Source organism: Salmo salar, chromosome ssa06 (genome assembly GCF_905237065.1).
Source record: "Salmo salar chromosome ssa06, Ssal_v3.1, whole genome shotgun sequence".
Lineage (NCBI taxonomy): Eukaryota > Metazoa > Chordata > Actinopteri > Salmoniformes > Salmonidae > Salmo > Salmo salar.
In genome coordinates, this window is record NC_059447.1 from 7,520,757 (window position 1) to 7,543,272 (window position 22,516).

General features: G+C 43.5%; 1 protein-coding gene across 2 annotated transcripts in view; it reads right to left on the reverse strand.

The window, feature by feature from the left end:
* Positions 1 to 5,557: 5,557 nt before the first annotated feature.
* Positions 5,558 to 22,516, reverse strand: part of tmem114 (transmembrane protein 114) — a 38,100-nt gene continuing 21,141 nt past the window's right edge. For both annotated transcript variants that reach the window (XM_045719678.1, XM_045719677.1), the window contains 2 exons: positions 15,401 to 15,538; positions 5,558 to 6,590 (listed from right to left, as the gene is read on the reverse strand). In XM_045719678.1, coding sequence (XP_045575634.1) covers positions 6,358 to 6,590; positions 15,401 to 15,538 — 371 coding nt within the window. In that variant the 3' untranslated portion in view covers positions 5,558 to 6,357. The remainder of the gene's footprint in view (positions 6,591 to 15,400; positions 15,539 to 22,516) is intronic.

Sequence of the window (22,516 nt, forward strand, 5' to 3'; positions counted from 1 at the left end):
TCACAGCTTTGTGGAAGTTACCTTTGGCGCTTATGTTTAGGCAGAGGTATGTATAGTTTTTTGTGTGTTCTAGGGCAACGGTGTCTAGATGGAATTTGTATTTGTGGTCCTGGTCACTGGACCTTTTTTGGAACAGCATTATTTTGGTCTTACTGAGATTTACTGTCAGGGCCCAGGTCTGACAGTATCTGTGCAGAAGATCTAGGTGCTGCTGTAGGCCCTAGTTGGTTGGTGACAGAAGCACCCGATCATCAGCAAACAGTTGTCACGACTTCTGCCGAAGTCGATGCCCCTCTTTGTTCGGGTGGTGCTCGGCGGTCGACGTCACCGGTCTTCTAGCCATCATTGATCCATTTCTCATTTTCCATTGGTTTTGTCTTGTCTTCCTACACACCTGGTTCCAATCCCATGAATTACATGCTGTGTATTTAACCCTCTGTTTCCCCTCATGTCCTTGTCGGAGATTGTTTGTGGTTATGTGTTTGTGAATTTTGTATAGGTGCGCGACGGGTATGTTTACCCATGTTTATTTTTATGTACATTGGTTTTTGGAGTTTGTATTATAATAATTAAACTACTCCAGTTATACCAAGTTGGTTTCTCCTGCGCCTGACTTCCCTGCCACCTACACACACGACAATGACAACAGTAGACATTTGACTTCAGATTCTAGTAGGGTGAGGCCGGGTGCTGCAGACTTTTCTAGTGCCCATTCCAATTCGTTGATATATATGTTGAGGAGGGTGGGGCTTAAGCTGCATCCTTGTCTCACCCCACGGCCCTGTGGGAAGAAATTTGTGTTTTTGCTTATTTTAACCGCACACTTGTTGTTTGTGTACATGGATTTTATAATGTCGTATGTTTTCCCGCTAACACCACTTTCCATCAATTTGTATAGCAGACCCTCATGCAAAATTGAGTTGAAGGCTTTTTTGAAATCAAGAAAGCATGAGAAGACTTTGCCATTGCTTTGGTTTGTTTGTTTGTCATTTAGGGTGTGCAGGGTGAATACGTGGTCTGTTGTATGGTAATTTGGTAAAAAGCCAATTTGACATTTGCTCAGTACATTGTTTTCACTGAGGAAATGTACAAGTCCGCTGTTAATGATAATGCAGAGGATTTTCCCAAGGTTGCTGTTGACGTATATCCCACGGTAGTTATTGTGGTCAAATTTGTCTCCACTTTTGTGGATTGGGTTGATCAGTCCTTGGTTCCAAATACTGGGGAGGATGCCAGAGCTAACGATGAACAGTTTAGTATAAGAGTTTTAGTATAGCCAATTGGAATTTGTTGTCTGTATATTTGATCATTTCATTGAGAATACCATCAACACCACAGGCCTTTTTGGGTTAAAGGGTTTTTATTTTGTCCTGTAGTTTGTTCAAGGTAATTGGAGAATCCAGTGTGTTCTGGTAGTCTTTCGTAGTTGATTTTAAGATTTGTATTTGATCATGTATGTTTTTGCTGTTTGTTCTTTGTTATAGAGCCAAAAAGATTGGAGAAGTGGTTTACCCATACATCTCCATTTTGGATAGATTATTTTTCGTGTTGTTTGTTTAGTGTTTTCCAATTTTCCCAGAAGTGGTTAGTCTATGGATTCTTCAATTACATTGATCTGATTTCTGACGTGCTGTTCCTTCTTTTCTGTAGTGTATTTCTGTATTGTTTTAGTGATTCACCATAGTGAATGTGTAGACTCAGGTTTTACGGGTCTCTATGTTTTTGGTTGGACAGGTTTCTCAATTTCTTTCTTTCTTAGAACAAGCCATTTGTCATTGTTGTTCATTTTCTTTGGTTTTCTATTTGAGTTTTTTAGATTTGATAGGGAAGCTGAGAGGTGAAATATACTGTTAAGATTTTCTACTGCCAAGTTTACACCTTCACTATTACAGTGGAACGTTTTGTCCAGGAAGTTGTCTAAAAGGGATTGAATTTGTTGTTGCCTAATAGTTTTTTTTGGTAGGTTTCCACACTACTTTCCTTCCGTCTATAGCATTTCTTAATATTACTCAGTTCCTTTGGCTTTGATGCCTCATGATTAAGTATTGCTCTGTTCAAATAGACTGTGATTTTGCTGTGGTCTGATAGGGGTGTCAGTGGGCTGACTGTGAACGCTCTGAGAGACTCTGGGTTGAGGTCAGTGATAAAGTAGTCTACAGTACCACTGCCAAGAGATGAGCTATAGGTGTACCTCCCATAGGAGTCCCCTTGAAGCCTACCATTGACTATGTACCTACCCAGCGTGCGACAGAGCTGCAGGAGTTGTGACCCCTTTTTGTTGGTGTTACGGAACGCCTCTTGGCGGAGGGAACGCAACACTCTGCTACACTCAACTCCCCGTGGAGTGAAAGAGGTATGTGATTGTACGTGCGGGTAGGGATGACAGAGGCGGAGAATATAAACAAATATATATATTTCCTTAACATGGTAATGTGGGGAAAAGGGTCTGGACGGAACCAAAGAAAGTTAAAGTTAAAGAGCCCCCTCTCCTACCTTAGCTGCCTACCCACTACTTATCTAAACTTAACACCACCTGGCGCGCTAACCAAAATACAGGGGGTGGTCCGCCCAGGTCTTACCTAGTGTGCATAGATAGTAAATACTACGGGTTATGTATGCCCGCAGGCCTCTTGCCTAAGCACTGCCAAGGTGCCTTCCCCTTCCCCCCCGGGAACAAAAACAGATTAATTTCTAACATAAAGTGAACTAACGTAAACTCACCCCATTCCGTACAAATGTGCCCAACCGCGACATTCAAACGAGGCTGCAAAGAAAACTAATGGGACTGTAGCGACTGTTGTCGTGTCTTTGGCATCATTAAAACGGAAGACACGTTTATCAAATAACTCTCTGTAATTATTATTACGCGATTAAACTGATTAATCGTGTAACTGTAATTAACTATAAGGTCGGGGCACCAAGGAAAATATTCAGATTACTGTTATGTGAATTAAGTTATCAATGTTCTTAAACCGATCTTCAATTAAACTACTCAGTCTGCCCCCAGAGTGTGTAAGATTCCGGTTGAATGAAGCAGACGGAGAACCAGCCTACAATGGTCAAAACGTTTATTTATGAGAGCTCTCAAATTCATACAATGCACACAGCCTTTTATATTGCCACACACAAATAAACTGACATCAGTAGAGAACTCCACCCCGCTTTAGGCGGCTGCATTTTTCCACAGTACCCAGACCACCTGTCTCCTTATCTTTTGCCAGCCTAGCCGTTTTCGGGCAGTTGTTCCCCTCCCTAACTTAGGGAGGCCCTGTTCCTGTTCCTCTCACAAGGTAATCTTATCAACTATGCCCTGTTCATTTTGAAATAGTAACAGTGTCTTACTCACACACAGTATTGGAATATAGTTTTTTACCCATTATTATAGCCTTATAATTTCGAATACATTTCAACAGGTTATATGGTTTCTGAGTGAAATCATTTAGTCAAACCTTTAATCATATAATTTCCATTACAATTGCAAAGTTACAATTTTCCCAATATAACTTTCAGATACTATAATATCTGATCGATTTGTCTCCTCATTAATGATGTGTTATTTACCTCACGTCAATCTCATTCCAAACGTCGTAAATTGTTGGTTATCTGCACGAACCCAGTCTTCACTATGAGTCATCCATACATCAATTGTCTTAAAATAATTTATTTACTAATCTAAGTAATTCACAGAAATGCAAAACAAACAGATATGGTTACAAGGAAATGATAGGAGAATGTGCTCTAGTGGGCTAAATCGGCATGGCGGCTTGTTACACAAAGAAAGGGGTTGGGCTTGAATGAAAGAGCGGGAAGACTGAGTAACAAGAAAAAGCAGCTATGCCATCGTAAATACATTATCGTATGCATTCTAAATTACCGCCCATTTGGAAAAGGAAAATGCAATAAATATTTACTCTGAGCTGCGCTTCGGTAGGTTGGTCATAGATGCTGGCTGTGTTGGCCAACAGAGATCTTCCTGTCATCGGAAGAATGTCACTGGTGGTAAAATGGATACCTTGTAGTATCTTCGTTGTGTGTTAGATTGGATCCGTCGTCCGTCCTTTCCTAGCCTACGTTTACAGCGGCCGCTGCTAACTCAGCGGCTAGGAAGTATCACTTCTGTAGTGAATAAGAGTTCAAGGTTCATACCATTCGCAACCAAAGCTCACGCCGAGGTTGGCTTAGTTCTGTACTTGACATGTGTGTCCTTTTAACACAGAGGCTGCAGACCTCACGTACCCGGAACTGACTGATTACATTTTGTCACTGACTTATATAGTGGCGAGGGGAGCAGGGTGTGTTTCATCGTTTATAACCCCTGTCTCTTCACAGGGGCGGGCCACTGATTGGTCAGGGCTCTTTCCTTATGAAAACCAATTCTCTCATTTGGAAGCTAAAATTACATTTAAACTCCTAACAAACAGTTTCAATATCAAACATTTAACCTCTCTAGGGTAGGTGGGACGAAATCGTCCCGCACTATTCAACAGCCAGTGACACATCAGAGCGACAAATTTAAAACCACAAAATGTCATAATTCAAAGTTCTCAAACATAGGACTATTTTACACCGTTTGAAAAATAAGACTCGTTAATCTAACCACATTGTCCGATTTCAAAAAGGCTTTACAGCGAAAGCAAAACATTAGATTATGTTAGGAGAGTACATAGCCAGAAATAACCACACAGCCATTTTTCAAGCAAGCATATATGTCACAAAAACCAAAAACACAGCTAAATGCAGCACTAACCTTTGATGATCTTAATCAGATGACACTCATAGGACATTATGTTATATAATACATGCATGTTTTGTTCAATCAAGTTCATATTTATATCAAAAAACAGTTTTTTACATTAGCATGTGATGTTCAGAACTAGCAACTAGCATACACACCGCAAACTTCCGGTGAATTTACTTAATTACTCACAATTAACGTTCACAAAATACATAACAATTATTTTAAGAATTATAGATACAGAACTCCTTTATGCAATCGCGGTGTCAGATTTTAAAATAGCTTTTCTGCGAAAGCACATTTTGCAATATTCTGAGTAGATAGCCCGGCCATTACGGCTAGCTAATTTGACACCCACCAAGTTTGGCCCTCACCAAACTCAGATTTACTATAAGAAAAATTGGATTACCTTTGCTGTTCTTCGTCAGAATGCACTCCCAGGACTTCTATTTCAACAACAAATGTTGTTTTGGTTCGAAATAATCCATAGTTATATTGAAATAGCTCCGTTTTGTTCGTGCGTTCAGGTCCCTATCCGAAAGTGACGCGCGAGCACATTTCATGACAAAATATATAATTAAGAGGTCTGGTCTGACCTGCTCGTGGTATCTTTCTGTAACGCCCTGGCCATAGAGAGGTGGTTTTTGTTATTTATTTTGGTTAGGCCAGGGTGTTACATTGGGTGGGCGTTCTATGTTCCTTTCTCTATGTTTTTGTATTTCTTTGTTTTGGGCCGTGTGTGGCTCCCAATCAGGCACAGCTGAAGCTCGTTGTTGCTGATTGGGAGTCACACATAAGGAGCATGTTTTTCCTTTGGGTTTTGTGGGTAATTGTTTCTGTTTTGAGTATTCTCCTAACAGAACTGTTTGCTGTCGTTTTTGTTCATTTTTGTAGTCTTCTCTTGTTTTTTTAATTAAAATTCTAATGATGAACACATCCTCTGCTGCACCTTGGTCTAATTCTGACGACGGCCATTACAGAATTACCCACCAACAACGGACCAAGCAGCGGAGGAAGGATGATGCTGTGAGGTGTAGTTTTCTTGTAGGTGATGTGGAATTTGACTAGGAGCCACGTAAGGCGGTGCAGGGACGTGTATTTCCTTCCTGGCTACATCAAGACATCTCTCCTCCATACAAGTACACTTAAAGGGGCAATCTGCAGTTCAAACATCAACAATGCATTCACACCACCACTGAAAGTTTCTAGAAGATGGATGTAGCAATCACAGATTGTCCCCTTTAACTGTGTGATCTTTTCCCGGTTACATGAGCACGCCTTCTCTCCAGGTACACCTTGTGTCTTAACCAATCAAATGGATATGTCAAGACGAGAGAGGACAGAGTTGAAATGCATCAAGGATGCAGGTCGATGTTTATTGTCATGAGTCTTGTCCTGGAGGCAGAACTGAGTGATTTTTCCCTTAGATAGGCCAGCTGCAAAGTTAAAATTGGCTATATTGTAAAAATTCATGAAAACATGTTGTATTTTTTTCTCCCTCCATCCCCCTACCTCTCTCTCCTCCTCCCTCTCTCTCCCCCTCTCTCTCCCGCTCTCTCTTTCCTCCTCCCTCTCTCTCTCTACTGCTCTCTCCCCCCTCCCTCTCTCTCCCCCTCCCTGTCTCATAATTTCAGATCCTGTCTCTGTGTAGTGATGGTTCTGCAGACCAGCAGGAAGCCGGCGGAGGTGAATAGCTCCGTTCCACTAGAGATCCAGGCCAGGACCAGGGACCAGCCAAACAGGATCTGGACCCCCTCCATATTGACCCCCATCTGCTCAGCCAGACACAGAGCCTCCTGGAAGACTGCAGCAGAGTAGGCCATGTACACACTCACCCCTGTGAGTGACGACAGAGCTGGCGGGAGGGAGGGACATAGGAAGGGGAGGGAGGAAGAAAGGAGAGAAATGGGGGAAAGGAGAAAAGGTGTGTTTACTGATAAAATACGAAATGACAGGGACATACTGACCACTAGGGAGATACAGGGACATAGTGACCACTAGGGAGACACATAGTGACCACTAGGAAGACACATACTGACCACTAGGGAGACACATACTGACCACTAGGAAGATACAGGGACATAGTGACCACTAGGGAGACACATACTGACCACTAGGGAGACACATACTGACCACTAGGGAGACACATACTGACCACTAGGGAGACACATACTGACCACTAGGGAGACACATACTGACCACTAGGGAGACACAGGTGGAAAGGGAAAAATCATCACATTGTTCTGGCCCAAAGGTCATCAAATCAAATCCCAAATCGAAGTTTATTGGTCACAATACACATATTTGCAGATGTTATCACAGGTGCAGAGAAATGCTTGTGTTTCTAGCTCCAACAGTGTAGTAATATCTAGCAATACAAAACAATACACACGTAATACAGGAAATTAAGAAATATCAGAATGAGCAATGTCAGAGACAGGAATAAATGTTTTTAGGTACAGTTTATTAGGTACAAGCCCCCCCCCGTTCATGAAAAAGGATTGCTCCTACAGACAGTGAGTCATGTGGCCGTGGCTTGCTATATAAAGCAGGCAGACAGGCATTGAGGCATTCAGTTACTGTTCAATTGAACGTTATAATGGGCAAAACGAGTGACCTGAGCCACTGAGCGTGGTATGATCATCAGTGCCGGGTGCGCCGGTTCCAGTTATCTCAGAAACGGACGGCCTCCTGAGGTTTTCACACACGACAGTTTCTAGAGTTAATGGTTGCTACCTACAATGGTTTATACAAACAAAAAACATCCAGTGTGTCACGTCCTGACCAGTATAGGGGTTATTTGTTATTGTAGTTTGGTCAGGACGTGGCAGGGGGTATTTGTTTTATGTGGTTTGGGCTATGTGTTTAGGTAGAGGGGTGTTTGGTTTATGTGGTTCGGGGTTTTGTTAGTCTAGGTACAGTTTATGTTAGGTCTATGTTAGGTTATTTCTAGGTTCTGTCTAGTTTGTTGTAGTTCTATGTTTAGGTAATTGGGGTTGGACCTTCAATTGGAGGCAGCTGGTTATCGTTGCCTCTGATTGAGGGTCCTATAATTAGGAGTTTGTTTTTCATGGGGTTTTGTGGGAGGTTGTTCATTGCATAGCTGTGTGTTGCCTGCACGACTGTTTGTCGTTCGTTTTGTTTTTCTTGTTTTGTTCTTAAGTGTTCTAATAAAGTGAACATGAGCACTCAACCCACTGCGCCTTGGTCCATCCACCACGACGACCGTTACAGTGTGAGAGAAAAATCACATATTTACCTGATTTGTTTAATATTAATAGTTAACAATTAATATGCTTAACAATAGTAGGGACTTTTCTTTAGTGCCAATGCTATGCTTCTGAGAAAGGAGGGTTCATCTTTCACTCCCCGCAGCTGGTCTAGGTGTGTAGTCAAGGACATGGGATAGAGATCAGCTTGAGGAACAGATAGGCCTGTATTGTTTCAATGTATCTTTGCTTCTGAGTAACCTGGTCACACGGCATTATGACAAAGAACCTCTGAGAAGTGACCACAGTTCTTCAGCCTATCCTGTTCCTTTACTATCTTCCAAGGGCACAGCTGTGGGGGCTAGCTTGGTAGAGAAGGGAGTAAAACGTAACTGCCGTTATCATTTGTTTGTCCGCTGTGACCCGATACACCTGGCCACAAGAAGAAAACAAGGAAGCTTTCGATGCCTTGATCTGCTAGGGAGGGGTGGAACCAACCATGACTAAGCAGTTCTTGGGTTTCTATATAAACCCTGTCTCTGTATTATTCCAGCACTCAATCGATTCACCTTGTATGTGTTGTATTAACCTGTTCCCTTATGAATAAGTCAATAAAGATTTAGTTGAATTATAACGCTGACTTGTGTGATAAGTTAGTCTCTCCTAATTTGATTACTACAGAAATTAACCACCACACCAAGTCAGCGACAGTTCTGTGGGTAAAAACAGCTAGTTGATGAGAGGTCAAAGGAGAATGGCAAGAATGGTGCGAGCTAACAGGTAAACAGACAAATAACGGCGCAGTACAACAGTGGTGTGCAGAACGGCATGTCGGGAAAACACATCTAGTCAGTCCTTGTCACGGACTGGCTGTTGCAGCAGACAACCACACCGGGTTCCAGTCTTATCAACTAAAACCAAGAAGTGGCTCCAGTGTCACGCGATCACCAACACTGAACAATTGAGGAGCGGATGAATCCTGGTCGGACGATCTCGGCTCCTGTTGTGTCATGTTGATGGCAGTCAAGATTTGGCGTAAGCAGCATGAGTCCATGGCTCCATCCTGCCTGGTGTCAACAGTACAGTCTGATGGCAGAGTCAGGATTTGGCGTAAGCAGCATGAGTCCATGGCCCCATCCTGCCTGGTGTCAACAGTACAGTCTGATGGCAGAGTCAGGATTTGGCGTAAGCAGCATGAGTCCATGGCCCCATCCTGCCTGGTGTCAACAGTACAGGCTGATGGCAGAGTCAGGATTTGGCGTAAGCAGCATGAGTCCATGGCCCCATCCTGCCTGGTGTCAACAGTACAGGCTGATGGCAGAGTCAGGATTTGGCGTAAGCAGCATGAGTCCATGACCCCATCCTGCCTGGTGTCAACAGTACAGGCTGGTGGCAGAGTCAGGATTTGGTGTAAGCAGCATGAGTCCATGGCCCCATCCTGCCTGGTGTCAACAGTACAGGCTGATGGCAGAGTCAGGATTTGGCGTAAGCAGCATGAGTCCATGGTCCCATCCTGCCTGGTGTCAACAGTACAGGCTGATAGCAGAGTCAGGATTTGGTGTAAGCAGCATGAGTCCATGGCCCCATCCTACCTGGTGTCAACAGTACAGGCTGATGGCAGTCGGGATTTGGCGTAAGCAGCATGAGTCCATGGCCCCATCCTGCCTGGTGTCAACAGTACAGGCTGATGGCAGTCAGGATTTGGCGTAAGCAGCATTAGTCCATGGCCCCATCCTACCTGGTGTCAACAGTACAGGCTGATGGCAGAGTCAGGATTTGGCGTAAGCAGCATGAGTCCATGGCCCCATCCTCCCTGGTGTCAACGGTACAGGCTGGTGGTGATGGTGTAATGGTGTGAGGAATGTTTTACAGGCATACGTTAGGTCAATGCCGTGGATAATTCAGGCTTTTCTGGAGGCAAAGGGGGGTCCAACCCAGTACTAGATGGGTGTACCTAATAAACTGGCCCCAGTGTATGTACAGTATACATATATAATGTGTGTATACAGTACCAGTCAACATTTTGGACACACCTACTCATTCAAGGGTTTTTCTTTATTTTTACCATTTTCTACATTGTAGAATAATAGTGAAGACATCAAAACGATCAAATAACATATGGAATCATGTAGTAACCAAAAAAGTGTTAAACAAATCAAAATGTATTTTATATTTGAGATTCTTCAAAGTAGCCACCCTTCGCACACTTTTGTTGTCAAGTTCTAATCGTCACAGTGAGAACAACGTCCTCCATGCACTTCCTCATTAACCCATTCACCGAGTCAATGTATACGTCGGTACTATTCTCAGAAGCGACCAGCAACATTTCCCAGTCCGTGTGACCAAAACAATCTTAAAGCATAGATTCTGATTGGTCAGACCAATGTTGAACAGTCCTTACCATGGGTGCTTCCTGCTTAACTTTCTGCCTATAGGTGGGGAGGAGCAGAATGGAGGCGTGATCTGATTTGCCAAAGCGAGGGCGGGGGAGGGCCTTGTAGCCGTATCAGGAAGGGAGAATAGCAATGATTCAGGGTCCATGTTGCGCGTGTACCACAGGAGACATGTTGATAGAATTTCTGTAGCATTTTCCTCATATTTCCTTTATTAAAGTCCCCAGCTACAATAAATACTGCCTCAGGATATGCAGTTTCCAGTTTGCAATCCAAATGCTACTAATGCCATAATGAACATACCTTGGGGCGTTCTGTACATTTCTGTAGTGAGGCACCAGGTGCACATCGTTTCCAAAACCATTTGTTTTTGAGACCGGTGTGAACCAAAGTATGTCAGATCATTTGCTAACACTTTACTTGACACCCAGCGTCATAACACGTGATAACGGTCATAACCATGTCATATATAACAGCTGACATAACTTGACTTAACCTGTCACAATATGGTCATAACACTTTCATATATTTAAACCTGTTGTGACATATGTTACATTTTATGGCTGGTTATAACACCTATATAAGCGTGTCAACACCCACAAAACCTACCACACAAGGTAAAACATTCAATTACACCATAGCCTACTTGTCAACAGTATGTTTGTTACAGTATATAACATTTTCTGAAATTTACCATATTAAATGATCATTGTAATTGTGAACAAATTGATGTCAGACATGCACATATCAATGTTCTGTTGCTGATGACTGGGATGAATGCAGGAGCAAGGCATGTACGTGATAGGCCTGGCTTGTATGATTATGATGGTCATTATGTTTCATGACAGTGTCATAAAGTGTATTTTCTTAGTCCAAGTAAAGTGACACAGGACGGTCATAATGCTTCATGACAGTGTCATAAAGTGTATTTTCTTAGTCCAAGTAAAGTGACACAGGACGGTCATAATGTTTCATGACAGTGTCATAAAGTGTATTTCCTGCAAGTTATTTAAAATATGATTGGGAGAAAAGCATGACTGTAAAGAAATTCATTACAATAACAACGGACTTAAGTTATGTTAGTTGTTATGACATGGTTATGACATGTTTATGACCATGTCATAACGTGTTAAGTAAAGTAAAGTGTTGCCGATCATTGTCAAAGAGGGATTGTGATGGGATTACAAAAAACGACAAATATGACAATAACGGTGTGTATTTGCATGACAATTAATCATTACCCATGATTCCATAAACGTCACAACCCTATGTATGGCTTCCTGTTAAGGCAAGGGCTGATTTCAAGGTTTTACTGCTAACCTACAAAGCATTACATGGGCTTGCTCCTACCTATCTTTCCGATTTGGTCCTGCCATACATACCTACACGTACGCTACGGTCACAAGACGCGGGCCTCCTAATTGTTCCTAGAATTTCTAAGCAAACAGCTGGAGGCAGGGCTTTCTCCTATAGAGCTCCATTTTTATGGAATAGTCTGCCTACCCATGTGAGAGACGCAGACTCAGTCTCAACCTTTAAGTCTTTACTGAAGACATATCTCTTCAGTAGGTCCTATGATTAAGTGTAGTCTGGCCCAGGGGTGTGAAGTTGAACGGAAAGGCTGGAGCAACGAACCGCCCTTGCTGTCTCTGCCTGGCTGGTTTCCCCTCTTTCCACTGGGATTCTCTGCCTCTACCCCTATTACGGGGGCTGAGTCACTGGCTTGCTGGTGTTCTTCCATGCCGTCCCTGGGAGGGGTGCGTCACTTGAGTGGGTTGAGTCACTGACGTGGTCTTCCTGTCTGGGTTGGCGCCCCCCCTTGGGCTGTGCCATGGCGGAGATCTTTGTGGGCTATATTCGGCCTTGTCCCGGGATGGTATGTTGGTGGTTGGAGATATCCCTCCAGTGGTGTGGAGGCTGTGCTTTGGCAAAGTGGGTGGGGTTATATCCTACCTGTTTGGCCCTGTCCAGGGGTTTCATCGGATGGGGCCACAGTGTCTCCTGACCCCTCCTGTCTCAGCCTCCAGTATTTATGCTGCAGTAGTTTATGTGTCGGGGGGCTAGGGTCAGTCTTTCACATCTGGAGTATTTCTGTTGTCTTTTCCGGTGTCCTGTGTGAATTTAAATATGCTCTCTCTAATTCTCTCTTTCTCTTTCTTTCTTTCTCTCTCTCGGAGGACCTGAGCCCTAGGACCATGCCTCAGGACTACCTGGCTTGATGACTCCTTGCTGTCCCCAGTTCACCTGGCCATGCTGCTGCTCCAGTTCCAACTGTTCTGCAGATATGGAACCCTGATCTGTTCACCGGACGTGTTACCTGTCCCAGACCTGTTGTCCCAGACCTGCTGGAACCCTGACCTATTCACCGGACGTGCTACCTGTCCCAGACCTGCTGTTTTCAACTCTCTAGAGACAGCAGAAGCGGTAGAGATACTCTCAAAGATCGGCTATGAAAAAGCCAACTGACACTTACTCTTGTGTTACTGACTTGTTGCACCCTCGACAACTACTATGATTATTATTATTTGACAATGCTGGTCATTTATGAACATTTGAACATCTAGGCCATGTGCTGTTATAATCTCCACCCAGCACAGCCAGATGAGGACTGGCCACCCCTCATAGCCTGGTTCCTCTCTAGGTTTCTTGCTAGGTTTTGGTCTTTCTAGGGAGTTTTTCCTAGCCACCGTGCTTCGACACCTGCATTGCTTGCTGTTTGGGGTTTTAGGCTGGGTTTCTGTACAGCACTTTGTGATATCAGCTGATGTAAGAAGGGCTATATAAATACATTTGATTTGATTTGATGTATGGGACATACTCCGCATGTCTTTTCATCCGTTCGTGTGTGTGTGTGTGTGTGTGTGTGTGTGTGTGTGTGTGTGTGTGTGTGTGTGTGTGTGTGTGTGTGTGTGTGTGTGTGTGTGTGTGTGTGTGTGTGTGTGTGTGTGTGTGTGTGCTTGATTAGTGAAAATAAATGTTCTCCACTCTGCAGCACTGGTGTCAGACCAACTGTCATCAGCCCGATGACGAGGTGTGCCCATATAGATTCTATTAAATTACTACAGGGGATATGTCATAAAGTTATGCCTCAAAGTTCCAGAATGGGGTGAAAATGGCAGCCATCTTGGTCAGGGAGAAATCCAAAACCCATTCTAATTGGAATGAATGGCAGTAGAGGCATCATCCTGATTTTACTATGCAGGAAAATAGTAAGACGTGATGTATCAGACATTATGTAATAGAATTATTGTCAACCTAAAATATTGTGATATAATTATAAATACAGTTTATATGGGTCTCATACCCATTTTCTGTATAAACAACCTCTGAACTACACTGAACAACATTATAAGCACAACATGTAAAGTGTTGATCCCATGTTTCATGAGCTGAAATAAAAGATCCCAGAAATGTTTCTACCTCACAACCGCAGACCACGTGCATGGCGTTGTGTGGGCGAGCAGTTCGCTGATGTCAACATTGTGAACAGAGTGGGGTTATGGCTGGGCAGGCATAAGTTACGGACACCAAACAATGGCCATACCGTTATACCGTGACGTGATCCTGAGGCCCATTGTCGTGCCATTCAGTGCCATTCCACAGGCCACAGTCAACAGCCTGATCAAATATATGCAAAGGAGATTTGTCGTGCTGCATGAGACAAATGGTGATTTTTAGATTTTTAAGGTAGCTGTGACCAACAGCTGCATACCTGGAACGGCAGGTAGCCTAGTGGTTAGAGTGTAGGGGTGGCAGGTAGTCTAGTGGTTAGAGTGTAGGGGCAGCAGGTAGTCTAGTGGTTAGAGTGTAGGGGCGGCAGGTAGCCTAGTGGTTAGAGTGTAGGGGCGGCAGGTAGCCTAGTGGTTAGAGTGTAGGGGCGGCAGGTAGCCTAGTGGTTAGAGTGTGGGGCGGCAGGTAGCCTAGTGGTTAGAGTGTAGGGGCGGCAGGTAGCCTAGTGGTTAGAGTGTAGGGGCGGCAGGTAGCCTAGTGGTTAGAGTGTAGGGGCGGCAGGTACCCTAGTGGTTAGAGTGTAGGGGCGGCAGGTAGCCTAGTGGTTAGAGTGTAGGGGCGGCAGGTAGCCTAGTGGTTAGAGTGTAGGGGCGGCAGGTAGCCTAGTGGTTAGAGTGTTGGGGCGGCAGGTAGCCTAGTGGTTAGAGTGTAGGGGCGGCAGGTAGCCTAGTGGTTAGAGTGTAGGGGCGGCAGGTAGCCTAGTGGTTAGAGTGTAGGGGCGGCAGGTAGCCTAGTGGTTAGAGTGTAGGGGCGGCAGGTAGCCTAGTGGTTAGAGTGTAGGGGCTGCAGGTAGCCTAGTGGTTAGAGTGTAGGGGCGGCAGGTAGCCTAGTGGTTAGAGTGTAGGGGCGGCAGGTAGCCTAGTGGTTAGAGTGTAGGGGCTGCAGGTAGCCTACTGGTTAGAGTGTTTGGCCAGTAACTGAAAGGTTGCTAGATCAAATCCCCGAGCTGACAAGGTAAAAATCTGTCGTTAAATAAAGGTAAAATAAGTAAATACCTGTAGTCTAAGTCATGTGAAATCCATAGATTAATTAGGAGCTAATTAATTTATTTCAGTTGACTGATGTCCTCATATGAACTGTAACTCAGTAACATTGTTGAAATTATTGCATTTATATTTAGTGTACTTTGAATATAAATTAGAGTGGAAAGTGGTCGGTATAGTCTATAGACTGTGGTGGTTTGGTGGTGGGGCTTGTATAGGGTGCTTACCTCCCAGTACACCAGTGCATATTCATTCTGGAAGCTCTGGAAGTAAGGGTGTATTGTGTATTATTATTTTTTACCTTAAAGTTAAGAACAAATTCTTATTTTCAATGACGGCCTAGTGGGTTAACTGCCTTGTTCAGGAGCAGAACAACAGATTTGTACCTTGTCAGCTCGGGGATTCGATCTTGCAACCTTTCGGTTACTAGTCCAACACTCTAACCACTAGGCTACCCTGCCGCCCCAAGGGGATATAGGGTATAAGGTATAGGGTGTGGGTGTAGGGTAAAAGGTGTAGGGTATAAGGTGTAGGGTAAAGGGTATAGGGTATAGGGTAAAGGGTGCTTACCTCCCAGTAGTAACAGTACACCAGTCATCAGCAGTAGTAGGTAAGCTCTGGCCAGCAGGCCGATGAACCCCATTAGTCCCCCAACAACCATGATGATCATGCTGAGAGGAAGCAACACCATGAATGTCCCGTGCATATCTGAGAGAGGGGGAGGGGAGGGAGAGAACGAATATATAACTATGCTATAATGCACTCTCTTGAGAGAGAGAGAAGGAAGCGATTCCCGGACCTTCCATAACAAAGCCATCACCTACAGAAAGATGAACCTGGAGAAGAGTCCCCTAAGCAAGCTGGTCCTGGGGCTCTGTTCACAAACACAAACACACCCCACAGAGCCCCAAGGACAGCAACACAATTAGACCCAACCAAATCATGAGAAAACAAAAAGATAATTACTCGACACATTCGAAAGAATTAACAAAAAACAGAGCAAACTAGAATATTTGGAGTACGCAGTGGCAGAATACCTGACCACTGTGACTGACCCAAACTTAAGGAAAGCTTTGACTATGTACAGACTCAGTGAGCCTTGCTATTGAGAAAGGCTGCAGTAGGCAGACCTGGCTCTCAAGAGAAGACAGACTATGTGCACACTGCCCCCAGAATGAGGTGGAAACTGAGCTGCACTTCCTAACCTCCTGCCCAATGTATGACCATGTTAGAGACACATATTTCCCTCAGATTACACAGATCCACAAAGAATTCGAAAACAAACTCGATTTTGATAAACTCCCATATCTACTGGGTGAAATACCACAGTGTGCCATCACAGCAGCAAGATTTGTGACCTGTTGCCACAAGAAAAGGTCAACCAGTGAACAAACACCATTGTAAATACAACCTATATTTATGCTTGTTTATTTTCCCTTTTGTACTTTAACCATTTGTATATCGTATATAGACGTAATATGACATTTGAAATGTCTTTATTCTTTTGGAACTTCTGTGAGCTTTTGCTGTACATTTACAGTAAACACAGTTTTTACTGTACATTTTTATTGTTTATTTCACTTTGTTTATTATCTACTTCACTTGCTTTGGCAATGTTAACATATGTTTCCCATGCCAATAAATCCCTTAATTCAATTCAATTCAATTTGAGAGAGCTGGTCCTGGGGCTCTGTTCACAAACACAAACACACCCCACAGAGCCCCAGGACAGCAACACAATTAGACCCAACCAAATCATGAGAAAACAAAAAGATAATTGCTTGACACATTGGAAAGAATTTACCAAAAAAACAGAGCAAACTAGAATGCTATTTGGCCCTTAACAGAGAGTACACCTGACCACTGGGACTGACACAAAATTAAGGAAAGCTTTGACTATGTACAGACTCAGTGAGCCTTACTATTGAGAAAGGCCGCCGTAGGCAGACCTGGCTCTCAAGAGAAGACAGAATCTCTTCCCTCCTTCCTCTCTGTCTGTCTATCCCCATGGGGTTTACACAAATTAACATCTATTCTGTTTCATTGTGACAATGTCACTACCCTCACACACACACACCAAGGTACAGCAGGGATGCTTCCTTATCTGTCCCAGTACCGTGGGTTCTAATCTCATCTAGAAACCTGGGCTTGTGTTTGTTTGATTAGATACTAATTCTACAGTACCTGTTTGTGTTTCTGAGGTCAAATCATTGTTTGTGTATGTGGCTGCACATTTCTGTGTGTGGGAGTATGTGTGTTTGTATTGCCCTCTGGTTGCCAGGGTGAACTTCTACTGTATCTCTATCATTACTAACGATTAACTGGACCGAACCAACCCCATCTGTTACTTGCCATGGTCTGTCTCTCTGCCTCTCTTTCTCTCTCTCTCTTTCTCTCTCTCTCCAATTTAAGGGCTTTATTGGCATGGTAAACATATGTCTACATTGCCTCTAGGAGTACAGTCTCTCTCTGTTGTGCTGGGAGGACAGTCTCTCTCTGTTGTTGTGCTGGGAGGACAGTCTCTCTCTGTTGTTGTTCTGGGAGGACAGTCTCTCTCTGTTGTTGTGCTGGGAGGACAGTCTCTCTCTGTTGTTGTGCTGGGAGGACAGCTCTCTCTGTTGTTGTGCTGGGAGGACAGTCTCTCTCTGTTTTTGTTCTGGGAGGACAGTCTCTCTCTGTTGTTCTGGGAGGACAGTCTCTCTCTCTGTTGTTGTGCTGGGAGGACAGTCTCTCTCTGTTGTTGTGCTGGGAGGACAGTCTCTGTTGTTGTGCTGGGAGGACAGTCTCTCTTGTTGTGCTGGGAGGACAGTCTCTGTTGTTGTGCTGGGAGGACAGTCTCTTTCTGTTGTTGTGCTGGGAGGACAGTCTCTCTCTGTTGTTGTGCTGGGAGGACAGTCTCTCTCTGTTGTTGTGCTGGGAGGACAGTCTCTCTCTACACAAAAAAGGATTCCAACAGGGTTCTTCGGGTGTCCTCATAGGATAGGGTTCTCCAACAGGGTTCTTCAAAGGGTTCTCAAAATAACCCCTTTAGGTTGTAGATAGCACCTTTCTTTCCAAGTATCATTCACATGCCATGTAGATCAGCGAGCAATAATCAGTCATTTCATCCACTTTACATTGATTGTAAACCCCACAGTCCACCCTTCCCTTTCGCCCCCACAGTCCACCCTCCCCTTTCAGCCCACAGTCCACCCTTCCCTTTCAGCCCACAGTCCACCCTCCCCATTCAGTCCACAGTCCACCCTCCCCATTCAGTCCACAGTCCACCCTCCCCTTTCAGCCCACAGTCCACCCTCCCCTTTCAGCCCACCCTCCCCTTTCAGTCCACATTCCACCCTATCCTTTCAGCCCACAGTCCACCCTGCCCTTTCAGCCCACAGTCCACCCTGCCCTTTCAGCCCACAGTCCACCCTTCCCTTTCAGTCCACAGTCCACCCTCCCCTTTCAGCCCACAGTCCACCCTCCCCTTTCAGTCCACCCTCCCCTTTCAGTCCATAGTCCACCCTCCCCTTTCAGCCCACAGTCCACCCTTCCCTTTCAGCCCACAGTCCACCCTTCCCTTTCAGCCCACAGTCCACCCTTCCCTTTCAGCCCACCCTCCCCTTTCAGTCCACCCTCCCCTTTCAGTCCACAGTCCACCCTCATCTTTCAGCCCACAGTCCACCCTCCCCTTTCAGTCCACCCTCCCCTTTCAGTCCACCCTCCCCTTTCAGCCCACAGTCCACCCTGCCCTTTCAGCCCACTGTCCACCCTGTCTTGTTTGTGCTACATAGAACCCTTTCCTAAGGTTCTATAAAGAACTATTAAAAAATACAATATATAGCACCAAAAAGGGTTGTTGTGGTTCCAACAGTTTTTGCTGCATTATGGTACCTTTTTTAATGGTTCTTTATGGAACCTTTATATGGAATGGTTCTGTAATGATCTTTCCTCAATCTCAAATGTTATACAAATAACCTTTTTGAAGAATAATACAGGGTTAGCAATATTGTGTTGTTAATATTCCATAGGTGTTATTATTGAGAGGGTGAACCAGGTGTGCTAGCGCTGGAACAGCTGAGGGTCCCTGAAGTAGTGAAGTTACGTTTTTAATAGTGGAGTTCCGAGGCATGAGTCGCAATCGCCAAGCAGCTAACTTCAAAAGCAGTGTTCCGATGCGTGTATCACTTTATCAGCATTACATCATCAGTGACGTCCGAAGCTTCGTTTGAGCATGTGCTTTTTCAAACCGTGTGTTGCAAAAAAATGCGAGATCCAACAGATTTCGCTGATTTTGCGAGATCCCATTAATTTCCTACAGGTTCCGGTGCTTTCTTTCATGAACCTGCTTTCAAACATCGACCTTTACTGGTTATCGTACTTATACACCTAGTTAGGATTTTGTACATGTAATTAAAACTGACTGGTAGCTAAGCATACTAGTAGGTAACTATGGAACATTCAAGAACGTTAGGGTGTGAGGTTGAATCCCATTGAAGGCACACTATTTAGAAAATAGTTTTAAAATAGTTATGTGAAACTACACTGCACTGTTCAAATAATGTGTTGTATTTAGTATAGTATAAGCTTCTGTCTTAATCATCCTAAATAATGTGTTGTATTTAGTATAGTATAAGCTTCAGTCTTAATCATCCTAAATAATGTGTTGTATTTAGTATAGTATAAGCTTCTGTCTTAATCATCCTAAATAATGTGTTGTATTTAGTATAGTATAAGCTTCTGTCTTAGTTTTTTTACAATCGCTAGGACCCATTTCTCAATACTTAGGTCACTTTTTCAAAACTCTTCACACAGTGAACACAACAGCAGTCTATGTGGGCTAAACTGTGGATCATTTTCATTGCTTTGGAACAAAATGCATTCAATGACTACATCTTTCAAATTTCATGAATTATTTTCTCACTCAGACACAACCACCACCAAAACTCTATTTACTTACAGGCCAATTTGCACATGTTTACATACTCTTTTCAAAACTGTTAAACTTAAGTTCAAAACCTAAAATAACACAACATTGAATAAGACAGAAATCTGCTAAATTTCCACAGTAATACCGTATTGAAATATATTCCAAATCTAAAACATGAAATACTATCAAAACAAATAGACCAACTACAGCTGATTCCCATTGTAGCTGAACACCTACACAGGTGTTAGTCTTTCAATTACATTCTTTCAATTACTATACAAAAGGGGACATCTTAGGAATAATGCTGTACTGTAATGTAAACATGGACCCAGCCAGAGATAGAGAAGTGGCTGACAGAGGAAGAAGAGTGGCTGGGAGAGGGAGAGGGAGAGGAGTACGTATGTGTGGTGGAAGAAGACAGAGGAAGATCAAGAGCTGTAGTCTCAGATGAGATTAGGGCTACTATAATTGATCATGTAATAAATCATGGTCTATCAATGAGAGAGGCTGGTCTGAGGGTGCAGCCAAATCTGTAATGCTCAACAGTGGCATCTATTGTGAGAAATTTCCAGCAAAACAACAGGTAAGATGTGCATTCTGCAAGGGCATCTGACTGAACTGCACATTACAGAAGTAAATTGAGCAAAACCTCCAAACCCACTTGTGTGTAATTGTTTTTGTATTTCTGCTTAGGACCCAACGGTTACCTCCCACAGGCGGGAGAGGTAGGATTCTCACTGCTGTGCAGGAATCAATCGTTGATATGGTCATCAGAAACTATGGAATAAAACTCACAGAGATTCGGGACAGAGTGTTGGCAGACAACATTACATTTGGAAATATTCACAATGTAAGCATAAATATTTCTAGAGTCCTGAAACAACATCAAGTCAGGGTGAAGCAGTTGTACACTGTCCCCTTTGAGAGGAACTCTGAAGGAGTCAAGCAACTCAGGAACCAATATGTCCAGGTAAGATGACTATAAAATACACAACTGGTTTTGAACAAAACCAAACAGGGCAGAGACACACAATGGCATGTTTTTAGGTATAATGTAAACTACCATAACAGCCTAACTCTTATGTTGCCTTGTGAATTTATTATAGAGAGTCATGGAGATTGAAGCCAGGCAAACACCACACATATTCATCTTTGTGGATGAGACTGGTTTCAACGTGGCCAAAACACGGCGGTGAGGAAGGAATGTGATTGGGAAAAGAGCCACAGTGGATGTCCCGGGCCAGAGGGGTGCCAACATCACAATGTGTGCAGCAATATCCTCTGATGGATTGCTGTTACACAAACCACTCATTGGACCATACAACACCGAGCGTCTCATTTCATTCCTGGATGACCTCTATGGAAGGGTTGTGCCAGGTGAAGAAAGGTTTGCAGTGAGGTGGAATCGGACAACGTTTGTAATTGTATGGGACAATGTGGCATTTCACCACTCCCGTGCAGTCAGAGTTGTTTGCAGCCCATCCCAGGATGGTGTCACTTTTCCTCATGGAGGTGGAAGGTTTATGACCACCATCCACATGATAAAATGTCCCTCCTGGACATATCTGCAGAAGATTGCCAAGGATGGACCAGGCATGCCAAAAGATTGCCCAAGATGACATAAGATGTGATGTGGATGAGAACCTGTGGCCAAACGCAGAAGACTATCATTGACTATCATTGCTACTGTATCTGTATCGGTAGATGGTGTATATACAAATTCTTGTATTTTGGAATTACTCAATGCCATAAAATGACATAAAACATATTGAAGCATATTGCATCATGTCTGATACATTCCTGTAACATATACTGCAGTGTATTCTAAACAGTAGAGAGGTGTCATTCCTGTAACATATACTGCAGTGTATTCTAAACAGTAGAGAGGTGTCATTCCTGTAACATATACTGCAGTGAATTCCAAACAGTAGAGAGGTGTCATTCTTGTAACATATACTGCAGTGAATTCTAAACAGTAGAGAGGTGTCATTCCTGTAACATATACTGCAGTGTATTCTAAACAGTAGAGAGGTGTCATTCCTGTAACATATACTGCAGTGAATTCTAAACAGTAGAGAGGTGTCATTCCTGTAACATATACTGCAGTGAATTCTAAACAGTAGAGAGGTGTCAATCCTGTAACATATACTGCAGTGAATTCTAAACAGTAGAGAGGTGTCATTCCTGTAACATATACTGCAGTGAATTGTAAACGGTAGAGAGGTGTCATTCCTGTAACATATACTGCAGTGTATTCTAAACAGTAGAGAGGTGTCATTCCTGTAACATATACTGCAGTGAATTCTAAACAGTAGAGAGGTGTCACTCTTGTTTTGTAAAGACATTTGACAAAAGAAAACATTGTGTAATGCTACCTGTTGTTAGTGTTGTTTAGGTCGTTGTTTTATGAGTGACAAAGTGTGCTTGTTGGGGGACAACCTTTGCTAGTGTTATGGAAGAATGAGTTGATTTGAGACATGTATGAAGTGTTTTGTTAGTTTTAGTGCATTTTGGATGTGAAATTAACTGCTGTGCCAAGCTGAAAGTTGGTTAGGAGAACTGTGTGAAGAGTTTTGAAAAAGTGACCTAAGTATTGAGAAATGGGTCCTAGCGATTGTAAAAAAAAACTGTAATCATCCCAAATAATACCATAGATTCTGTTTTAGACACATAGTAAAGCTGAAGACAACAAGGGAAGAATGATGTAAAATGTGAATCTGCCAATCCAACAGACTGTAGGCTTGCTAAAGACAACAAATTACCGCTGCAACACAGAG